At 43.9% G+C, this 12269-nt stretch overlaps 1 protein-coding gene across 1 annotated transcript in view; it reads left to right on the top strand.

The window, feature by feature from the left end:
- LOC111964616 (adhesion G protein-coupled receptor B1-like) overlaps positions 1-2034 on the top strand; it is a 122978-nt gene extending 120944 nt beyond the window's left edge. The window contains 3 exon segments of the mRNA XM_070443796.1: positions 87-126; positions 128-214; positions 216-2034. Coding sequence (XP_070299897.1) covers positions 87-126; positions 128-214; positions 216-423 — 335 coding nt within the window. The 3' untranslated portion in view covers positions 424-2034.
- Positions 2035-12269: the final 10235 nt, after the last annotated feature.

The following is a 12269-nucleotide window of genomic DNA, read 5'->3' as shown; positions in this document are numbered from 1 at the left end:
CTCTCTCTCTCTCCTCCCTCTCCTCTCTCTCCTCTCTCTCAGTTTTTCCCTTAGGTTTCACCTTTCCTGCTCCTGTCCCTCCCTCTATCCAACAGACAAGCAGCAGACCACCAGTAAGAGAGCCTGGAGGCATCAGGAAGACCCAATCTCCCCCGTCATGGATGAGGAAGACCTGGAGCCTTCGCGCCTCTCCACTGGAGTTGCAGAACGTGAGTGGAGAAGGCCAGCGCCACCATCCCTCTGGTGGGACAGGAGATCATGGACCTGCAGACAGAGGTGTTGAGACTGAGACACAGAGAGACAGACGGAGAAGAGAGCAGCCAACCCCGTCCCAGCCCAGCTCTCAGACAGACAGACACCTTCCCTTCCCGCAGCTCCACGTCTCAATCTCACTCTGAGAACCAACGACCAAACGATCAATGACCAACGAAACGGGCAGGGTGAGAGAGAGAGCGAGAAGCTCCTTTATGTGTTGGGACCCAACTAAGAGAGAGAGAAAGGGGAAGACATACAGAGAGAGAGAGAGAACAATTGTCTGTTAAATGGGGGGAAGAGACAGCTTTGCAGTGCATTTTGTTATATTTTCTTATTGCTGCTGGAATCAGTTTTTGTTTTACTATGTCAGAAAGTCATATATCTGGTCTTTATTATCCACATTTATTACTTCACTGGGCACATGCTTGAGTCCCTCTCTCCTCCTGGTAGATCTCTCTGTGGATGGTTAGCCAGTGTGGCAGTTGGGTGGTGTAGGTAGTGTAGATTAGATTAAAAGGACAGACTGCAACTGCCTATGGACTCTTCACCAGCCTGCTAACAGATCACCTGGACCAGCCACACAGTTCATGTTCCAACCAAGCCTTTAGGCAATGGACCTGGTCTGGACAAGACCTTCAACCAACATACAGTACATGTCCCAAACATGCCTAGGCAGTGGAAGAGGCAGACTGCTGGACTATAACCATGTGCCTCTCCATGCCAACTAATAGCCCCTCCGCCCCACCCTCCACTGCACTGTCAGACAGAGTCCACACCCCCTTGACAGGAAGGGAGCAGACCGATGACATCACAGTCAGCCAAAGGGTGGAAAACCCTCCCATTGGTGGGGGCCATAGTGACATCAGCATAGACCAACAAGGATGAGATATCTCATTTGCGGATGCCCTTAATGACATCACAGAAAGCCAAGATGGCCATATCTCATTGGTGGAAGCTTCTATGACCTCAGTAGAAGCCAAGGAGACAGTGTTTTGATTGGTTGATTGGTTGCTTGGTGTACAAGCAGGCTTGGTACATTTGTGGCAAATATAATTCTGCTTGTTCGGTAAATGCAGGTGGTAAAAAATGAAGGATACTCATGTCACAAAGTATATAAAGAATTATGCTTAATAATGACAATGGAAATGAATAAATATAAAAATATATATGATAAATACTGTATAGGACATTACAGAGGTTGTGACTCGGCAGTATGGGGTACGGATTAGTTGCACACAGAGAAAGCACAAGGCTCTTTTGGAGTCCTGTTGTACAGCAATGTAATTATTTCAACAGAGTTCTACAGAATGAATTTTAGCCTATAAATATCTTTCTTACTGTGCTTGGGGATTATTGTTCTCATTATTATWATTATGACCATGATTATTCAGATTACATCTGCGTCCGAAATGGCACCCTATTCCCTATATAGTGCACTGCTTTTGACCAGGTCAAATGGCAGGAATTAACACCAGGTTAAAAGTAGTGCGCTATATAGGGAACAGGGTGCCATTTCCCCTCCCATCCTTTTCAGGGTACTGGAATATGAGTGTTCTGTAACTCCATGTAACAGTGTGTGTTTTGGTATCACTGACTGTCARTCCCTCCTCAGATCTGTACCTGTCTGACATGAACCCTGACCTCTGTCCCCTGACCTTTAACCTCCACCGCCCCCTCCTTTTTAGTTCACTGGGGTTGACTCTTTGTTAATGTACAGTTTTCAGAGCACAAAATGAATGTGTCATATTTCTAATAAAAGTATATCTATATAATAAACTATCTGTTGTCCTGGTGCATTTGTACTGCCAATGTTCCTAATATATACTCTATTTAAACCCCTAGAGTCGACTGACACACCGGTGTGTCAGTCTAAGTTACATAACAAAAAACTCCCCATCAAAATCAGTCAGTTTAAACTAGAGATATCTGTTTGTTGCATTGGATGCTTCTCAATCCACCACTTCCCCCGGTGTTGCACTTCCGCATATGTGGTGAAAGGTGGCAGAGCGTGTTTGTCAGACCATACCTAAATGGATCCTAAAATTCAAAATCAAAATCAAATAGTTAATGATCCATAGTATGACCATTTTAAAACAATTCCATATGTCAGCATCGCACCCCCCTCCCCAACGTCTTAAACTCAAAAAAGTTAATCTCCCTATTCCCCTATAGTTTTTGTACTGTGTGTTTAAAACAATTCCATAAATTTACTTGGACATTTTTTTCTCCCATGATGTATATTGTCAAAGAACAAGGCATCCAACACAATTACCTGGAGGATGATTGAGGGCTCGAATTGTGTGTTTGTGTGCGTGCTTATGTGTGTGTGTGCACGTTCGTCCATGTGTGTGTGCTCGTGCTTCCGCTTGTGTGTGAGATTAGAAATGGGAAGGCGTGTGGCTGTAATGACCTAAGCATTATTTACAGCCCCTGAACAGACACCCAATCTGGACAYCAAGACGCTCGCTCGGCTAATAAAGATTTAACTGCTCGTAAATAGCCCAGGCAAATAAAAATGATGTGTGTTATTATTAGATTTAAGGAATACATCAACGGTGGAGGCACTAAGGTTCAGAGTGCTGAGGAAATACTATCCAGCACAAACAGAGGATATTACTACATGTCACTGCAGAGCTGCTAAATGTCCTCACCCTAATTATTGGGCTATAATTTATTCATACATTTATTCACAATGGATCAACTTCAGACATTTTAAGTGGGGCAAATCCAATGGGAAAGGTTCTAGGGGCCTTCTGTAACATACAGGAATGTTTTAAAGGTATGCTGGACTGCTGGACTAACCACAACGTATCTCTTAGGAAAATATGGAGTTGKATCAAATTATAAACACAAAAGTCATTAACATTTGACCTGATCTGCCATAAGTACTTTGGACAGGCTTTATCAATCTAAATGTTACCAAGGTACAGAGGCCCAGATCCCAGTAGGTGTAGGAGTTGTTCCCCTCTATGCAGAGGTTTGTTCTCCAACCCCGACACTCCCTCCATCCTCCACATCTCCACTCAGAGAGAGGAGGCCAGCTGCACAGTGGACCGAACTCACTGAAACACTCCTCKAAAGAACAGCATCTGGCCTTCCACACACAGACAACAAACCACTGGGCATTGTCCGCTCCCTGATTCTCTTCTGTTTTAGCTTGGTGTTTAAAAAAGTAGATTTAGAGTGAGACTCTTCATCTGGAATCTGGAGTTTTGTCTCCCTCCCTCCTCCTGTGGTTGGGCACAGATTATGATTTATTTGTGTTTTTCAGAACAGGGAATGTATGTGCAGCAGTGTCACAGGGGCTCAGAGAGAAGCTGGCACTGATTTAGGCTGACAGGGTCCAACAGCTGACCTACCTCAAAGCCCTTGGCTGGGTGTGTGTGTGTGTGCGTGCGCATGTGTGTGTGTGTTACAAACACACTGACTCACCTTCCTCTCTCCTCTCATCTCCTCTCTCATTCACAGCCAAGCCAACCTTTCTTCTCACGTAACCACCCTACCAGTCCTGGTTCAAAGTCCAGTGAACAGGTTCTCTAAGTATTACAACCCCTACAAATGACTCTGGTAGACCTTCGCTGGTCCCATATACACATTAGAATGCCTCCAATGATCCAGCGTGAGCCGCAGTCTTGMTAGAAACCTATAGTACCCATCATTAGCGTCCATCCATAGATATTAGCCTCACATTGTACATTAGGCAATCAGCAGACATTAGGTTCAAATTAAGCCTCATTATACTACGGACTGGCATTAGGTTTTAATGTACTGAGGATCAAATGACAGGAGTTAACACTGGCCGCCTATGGACTCTCAGAGTGCTCCATCCTCACTGATGCCAGCAGAAAAGCTACAGGAGAGATGGATTTAAAGAGCTGGGGGAGAGAGGGAATGGAAGAGCTGGAGGGGAGGAGAGAGGGAATGGAACAGCTGGAGGGGAGGAGAGAGGGAATGCTTTGTTTTTTCATGACCTCGAAATCTCCCTCTTCACCCTCTTCCCCCTCTTCCTTCTCTTCACCATTTATGCCCTCTCCCTCTTCTCTTTCCCTACCTTCTGCTCTTCTCTCTCTCCCCCCATTACAAGCCTGCCTATGCTGCCTCCCTAAATCTCATTGGAGAGGAACACAGCATCCAAACTGAACACATCCAGCTGAAGAGAATATATATATATAATTAAACAGTCTGGTATATCAAATAAATAATTAAATTAACATAAACCCCCTGGCATTGTCTCTTTGGTCATCAGTTAATTTTTCATAACAGCTTTCACTAATTCATGAGGACATCTGTTTTTACAGCTTCCCCTTTGCTGGGTTAGACAGGCACAGCGATTATTACTGGCTTCAGCTTCAAACTGCTCTGTTTGGTCGAGAGATTACCAGGGCCTTTGAGGGCAATTACAACAGCTGAAGACATTCGTGCAAACACACACTCACTTTCACATACATACACAGACTCTCTCGCTATCTTCGCTTGGCCAGCAAAACACACACGCACACGCACGCACGCACGCACGCACACACACACACACACACACACACACACACACAAATACACACACACATCGACACCCTTATCCATGTAGTTACAGGCTAATGGTGCCGCCAGGCTATTATTCCTGGGTTGTAGATAACATTGGTGGTTGCAGGCACACACACACACATCCCAGCCCTGTTCTGCAATAGCCAAAGGCTTACCACTACAGCCCACGATCACACCACCAAACTGACAGAAAGCAGCTATATGGCCTAAGACTTGATTTCCCTGTTTCAGATCGCTCTAAATCCTCCTGTATAAGACTCTGCTAAAACTGCTAAGAAGAGGAAACCACTTGTGTTGTGAGGTGGAACATGTTGTTGTTAGGAGGATGGGTGCGTAAAAGATTGCTAGCCACTCTTGCAGTTCCAAATTCAAAAGGTTAAGTTAGCATATTTCCAAGAAAGGGCTGTTTTGTGTTGTATTTTAATAGAGTAGAGTCCATGTATTTGATTATTTGGTGTGAGTTGTCCCCTCACTGTTTGTCCTGTTTCCTTTTTTCAGGAGGCAGAGTTTATAGGTGCTATGCAGGGACCCTAGCTGTGTTCACTCCAGATGAGAGGGCTAATTAAATGCAATCTGCAGGAGAGGCCTGGATTCGATTACATGGAAATCACCACTCTGTGTCTGTTCTACCATGCATTAGGCCCAATGTGTGTTGGAATATGAGCGTGTGCGTGAATGTGTGTGCGTGGTGTGTGTGTGTGTGTGTGTGGTGTGTGTGTGTGTGGTGTGTGGTGTGTGTGTGTGTGTGGGTATGGGGGAGTGTGTGTGTGTGTGTGTGTGTGTGTGTGTGTGTGTGTGTGTGTGTGTGTGTGTGTGTTGTGTGTGTGTGTGTGTGTGTGTGGTGTGTGTGTGTGTGTGTGTGTGTGTGTGTGTGTGTGTGTGTGTGTGTGTGTGTGTGTGTGTGTGTGTGTGTGTGTGTGTGTGTGTGTGTGTGTGTGTGGAGTGTATGTGTGTGAGTGTGTGGTAGTGTGTGTGAGTGTGTGTGTGTGTGTGTGTGTGTGTGTGTGTGTGTGTGTGTGTGTGTGTGTGTGTGTGTGTGTGTGTGTGTGTGGTGTGTGTGGTGGTGTGTGTGGTGTGGGTGTGTGTGTGTTGTGTGTGTGTGTGTGTGTGTGTGTGTGTGTGTGTGTTGTGTGTGTGTTCATCAAGTGGAATCAATGAGATAAGCCTGAAAATAGCTTATTCTGTCTTCCTGATTAGAATCCTTCTGAAAACCCCTATCAACAATGGATGTTAAGAAAGACAAAATACAACTACAACTCACTACTACCACTCGCTGAGAAATAGACAGAGAGAGAAAGACAGAGAGAAGGAGAGAGAGGCAGAAAAAGAGAGACAGAGAGATGAGAGAGAGTGAGAGAAAGAAAGAGACAGAGAGACACAGGGAGAGAGAAAGAGAGAGTGACAGAGAGGGAGTGAAACAGAGAGAGAGAGAGAAACAGAGAGAGAGAGGGTGACAGAGAGAGAGTGGGTGACAGAGAGAGAGAGGGTGACAGAGAGAGCACGAGAGAGACTAATATGGACTTTATGTACTCAAATATTAGATATATCCGACCTACACAATAGTCAGAATATCCGCTAGTCTCACATCATGTAATACTGTATAAATGTAATGTTTTATACATCTGCATTAGGAAGTTTTCTCTTCTTACTTAGTCAAACATTCATGAATAAACTCATGGGGTCTTTCTACATGCATCTAACACAGCATCTTGAAACTGACACCTCTCAAGCACACACCTGTCTCACAAACAAAATGGCTCCCATCAGGTGTTGGTAGTGATCAGCGTTACCTGATCCACACCTGTCCTGCTGTGGTCCAGGTTAATCCACATTCTCCCTGACTGCCTAAATGATGGAGAAAGACCCTGTTTTAAACACATACACACTCCGCTGACATCCGCTGACTCACTCTCATTCACAGCCTGTCACTCTCCTGCTCTTACCCAGAATGCTCCATGGCAGCGGCTGAACGGAGCCCATCCACACTGATCTGTGTCTGGCCCCGACAGTGGTTACTGTTCCCCTCCAGGATAAACACACACGCAGAACGGAACACACACGCAGAACGGAACACACACGAAATACACAAATACAAAAACACACACGGAACACACACAGACACACATTTGGAACACGCTCAGAAGCAACACACACGGAACAAACACACGGAACATACACACACACACGGAATGAAAGAACACACACACATACGGAAACCCACGGAAGGAACACACAAGTAAGTAAACACACAGCTAGTTGTTTGTTTCTCTACTTTGTATCGTATACTCCTCTATTGGACATCAAAGCATGTCAAAGCATGTTTTTTTTTAAAACATACACTACTCTTGCTAGTACGAGTGCTCTTTATTAAGCTTTACGTATGATGAAATGGCACAGCAAACAAAATACGGACCAAGGTCTCTTAATAGAATGGGGTTCCCGCAGTGCTCTGTCAAATGTTTTGTAAGATATGGATCAGACATACATTATTTTAATTATCCAAGAGCCATACCCACATACGGTCTAAGGCACTGCATCTTAGTGCAAGAGGTGTCACTACAGTCCCTGGTTCGAATCCAGGCTATATCACAACTGGCCGTGATTGGGAGTCCCATAGGGCGGCACACAATTGGCCCAGCGTCGTCCAGGTTTGGCCGGGGTAGGCCATCATTGTAAATAAGAATTTGTTCTTAACTGACTTGCCTAGTTAAATAAAGGTTAAATAAAAAAAAATACAAATTAAAATACATACAGCAGCAGGATCAGGACAGCCGCCTGATCCACATTCCAGTTTCAGCATGAAACCAGGCCTATTGCACCAGTGGTCCTCTTGAACAACTTCTAATGGGTAATATAATTGAAAACTCATTAAAAATAAATCAACAATAGTGCTTAGCTGTACAGTCATAATAGCCGAGCCATCAGTTGCCCGCTCATTTGAGACGTGATGGCCGCAGAGCAATGGAAATATTTCCCCCACAAAAAACTATCTGTAATCATCAAGAAAAAGTAACATTCCTCCTTCACGGAGGAAAGTGCAGGAAAATAAATGTAATTGGTGCCCTCTGGACCTATCTGTGCAACCAGAGAAAAGAATGTCTCAGAGCAGCTATATTTAACTTTTATAGATAAGGTTGCCATTACTGTGTTATTTTCAATCAGAGATGTATTGCAAAGTTCATATAATCATATATTTTTAAGTCTGCCTTTTACAGAGGCCAACACACTTGGAATATACTGTAAGTGCTTCTGTATAAAAAGCAAAGGGGTTTAACACCATAAAGTACAACTCGTCACACTAATGCCATCTACCTACACTCACCAGAGAACAGTAGGGAGGTAATGCTGCTTCTACTAATGCTACAAATGGAGGCTTCTGCGGCTGGTCGCTCCTGACAGTAGCACAATGCCAGTAAAGCTTTCACGCTAATAAGCTGAGAGGAGTCGTGGTGAATGGGATGGTTTGTATGTGTTTGTGTGTGTGTTGTGTGTGTGTGGTGACACTGTGTGTGTGTGTGTGTGTGTGTGTGTGTGTGTGGTGTGTGGTGTGTGTGTGTGTGTGTGTGTTGTGGTGTGTGTGGTTGTGTGTGTGTGTGTGGTTGTGTGTGTGTGTGTGGTGTGTGTTGTGTGTGTGTGTGTGTGTGTGCGTGTGTGTGTGTGTGTGTGCGTGCGTGCCGTCGGTCTGTGTCTGTCTGTCTGTCTGTCTGTCTGTGTTGTGTGTGCGTATGCATGCATGCGTGTTGTGTGTGTGTGACTCACTGGGCCTCCGACCGACCGGACCAGAGGAATGCAACGACGCATTGTTCGCTTCTTCTTAATTACTAAGAAGCAGAGCCAGGGTAGTTCTATTCTGAATGAATTCCCCTCTCGTCACACTGCCGTCTCTATCTGGCCATTGTGAGTCGACTTAACAGGGTCTCTCTCTCTCCATAAATACATCAGGACATTTGATTACCAGCCCTCTCTAGTGGAGTCAAGCAGGGACTGAAACATCACAGTAATCACTAGCCACTCTAGTTACMAAAAAATAATATGTATAGTGCCTTCGGAAAGTATTCAGACCCCTTGACTTTTTCCACATTTTGTTGTGTTACAACCTGAATAAAAAATTCACTAAACTGAGATGTTGTGTCACTGGCCTACACACAATACCCCATAATGTCAAAGTGGAATTATGTTTTTATAAATGTTTACACATTTATTAAAAATGAAAAGCTGAAATGTTTTGAGTTATTAAGTATTCAACCCCTTTGTTATGGCAAGCCTAAATATGTTCAGGAGTAAAAATGTGCTTAACAAGTCACATAATGAGTTGCATGGACTCACTCTGTGTGCAATAATAGTGTTTAACATGATTGATTACCTTTTGAATGATTACCTCTTCTCTGTACAACATCACAGACATTGAATATCCCGTTGAGCATGGTGAAGTTATTAATGACACTTTGGATGGTGTATCAGTACAGCCAGTCACTACAAAGATACAGGCGTCCTTTCTAGTTGTCAGAGAGTTGGATAGTTTAATATCTGTGATAGGAGAAAACTGAGGATTGATCAACAACATTGTAGTTACTCCAGAATACTAACCTAAATTAAAGAGCGAAAAGAAGGAAGCCTGTACAGAATACAAATAATCCAAAACATACACCCTGTTTGCAATAAGCCACTAAAGTAAAACTGCAAAAAAATGTTTTAAAGAAATTAACTTTCTGTCCTGAATACAAAGCATTATGTTTGGGGAAAATCCAACACAACACATCACTGAGTACCACTCTTCATATTTTCAAGCATGGTGGTGGCTGCATCATGTTATGGGGATGATTGTCATTGGCCAGGACTAGGGAGTTTTTTGGGGGGATGAAAAAAAAAACGGAATAGAGCTAAGCGGAGGCAAAGTCCTAGAGGAAAACCTGGTTCAGTCTGCTTTCCAAGAGACACTGGGAGACAAATTCACCTTTCAGCAGACAATAACCTAAAATAGAAGGCCAAACACACTGTTGTTCATGAGTGGCCTAGTTACAGTTTTGACTTAAATCGGAGTGAAACTCTATGGCAAGACTTAGCAATGATCAACAACCAACTTAACAGAGCTTGAATATTTTTTTTACTAATAATGTGCAAATATTGTYCAATCCAGGTGTGCGAAGCTCTAAGAGACTCACCCAGAAAGACGTACAGCTGTAATCGCTGCCAAAGGTGATTGTAACATGTATTGACTCAGGGGAGTGAATACTTATGTAAATTAGATATTTGTGTATTTAAGATTCAATACATTTGACAACATTTCAAAAAACATGTTTTCACTTTGTCATTATGGGGTATTGTGTGTACATGGGTGAGAAATGTTTTTTGAATACAGGCTGTAAAACAACAAAATGTGGAATAGTCAAGGGTTATGAATACTTTCTGAAGGCAACACATATACAGGATGGGCCATCCAGCTGATCCTGTATTGCTTATAAAGATGTTGGGTTGTAATACGGAGCGGAACGGAGAGCGTCTCGGTTGAGCCACCCTTTCATCTTGCTTCTTCCAAGAGTCTATCATTTCCTGCAGAATATAATTTCCTGTCTGAGAAGCGAGCCTTTTTGTGTGACACGAGGCTCTCTCTTTCTCGTGGATATATCTGAACATTCTGTACTTACTCAATACTGACAATATTCTCCCTAAAATGAGCTTTTTAGCATAGAAAAGCATCGGCAGATCATCATTGATTTTCTTGAAAGGCTTCAAGGTCTTGTTTGACATCACTGGAAATAGGATGTTTCCATGGCATAAACACTTATCATTCAAATGATAAAGGGGTCTCACATGAAACGATGAAGGCCTTCATAGATGCTTCACATATAATTTATGAAGTGGGACCAATATAGATCAAACTGACCCTAAACAAACTTGATAAAGTTTAGAGTAATAAGATGCAGAATAGTCTAGTTAGTAGATCCTAGCATGTCTGCTTGTTACATTATGTGTAACAGTCCTGATGTCAAACTCACCAGACTGAAGTCCTCATATGATCATACAGTGCAATGGAAAGTATTCAGACCACTTGACTTTTTCCACATTTTGTTACGTTACAGCCTTGTTCTAAAATTGATTTAAAAAAGAATCTTGGCAATCTACACACAATASCCCATAATGACAAAGTGAAAGATTTTTATTTTTTATGTATGCAAATGTATTTACATAAGTATTCAGACCCTTTGCTATGAGGCTCGAAGTTGAACTCAGGTGCATCCTGTTTCCATTGATCATCCTTGATGTTTCCACAACTTGATTGGAGTCCACCTGTGGTAAATTCAATTGATTGGAAATGATTTGAAAAGGCACACACCTGTCTATATAAGGTCCTACAGTTGACAGTGCATGTCAGCCATGAGGTCGAAGGAATTGTCCGTAGGGCTCCGAAACAGGATTGTGTTGAGGCACAGATCTGGGGAAGCGTTCCAAAACATTTCTGCAGCATTGAAGGTCCCCAAGTACACAGTGGCCTTCAGAAGGGCCTTGGTCAGGGAGGTGACCAAGAACCCGATGGTCACTCTGACAGAGCTCTATTTCCTCTGGGGAGATGYGAAAACCTTCCAGAAGGACAACCATCTCTGCAGCACTCCACCAATAAGGCCTTTATGGTAGAGTGGCCAGACGGAAACCATTCCTCAGTAAAAGGCACATGACAGCCCACTTGGAGTTTGCCAAAAGGCACCTAAAGACTCTCAGACCATGAGAAACAAGATTCTCTTGTGTGACGCAACCAGGATTGAACTCTTTTGTCTGAATGCCAAGCGTCAGGTCTGGAGGAAACCTGGCACCATCCCTATGGTGAAGCATGGTGGTGGCAGCAGATGTTTTTCAGTGGCAGGGACTGGGAGACTAGTCAGGYTTGAGGCAAAGATGAACGGAGCAACGCACAGAGAGATCCTTGATGAAAACCTGCTCCAGACCTCAGACTGGGGCAAAGGTTCACCTTCCAACAGGACAACAACCCTAAGCACACTGCCAAGACAATGCAGGAGTGGCTTTGGGACAAGTCTCTGAATGTCCTTGAGTGCATCAAAGCTGGGACTGCTGCWTCAAAGCCGGGACCGAGAGACTGAAAAACAGCTATATCAAGGCCATCAGACTGATGTGCTAGCCATCGCAAGCACATCGGAGGCGGCTGCCTATAGACATAGATTAGGAATCACTGGCCACTTTTAGAAATGAAACACTAACCACTATAATAATGTCTCCATATCTTGCATTACTCATCTCATATGTGTAAACTGTACTTTTCTACGATATCTTAGTCACTTTAAGGCTGGTGGTCTGGGCTGGGGCGGGGAGTAGCGCCGGAAATACCGGACCGTGCAGGCGTACTGGCTCCCTTGAGCACCGAGCCTGCCCAACCTTACCTGGTTGAATTATCCCCGTCGCCCGACCAGTGCGGGGAGGTGGAATAAACCGCACCGGGCTATGTAGGCGAACCGGGGACA

This window comes from Salvelinus sp. IW2-2015, linkage group LG6.1 (assembly GCF_002910315.2).
Source record: "Salvelinus sp. IW2-2015 linkage group LG6.1, ASM291031v2, whole genome shotgun sequence".
Lineage (NCBI taxonomy): Eukaryota > Metazoa > Chordata > Actinopteri > Salmoniformes > Salmonidae > Salvelinus > Salvelinus sp. IW2-2015.
This window is presented reverse-complemented; position numbering and strand designations above follow the sequence as displayed.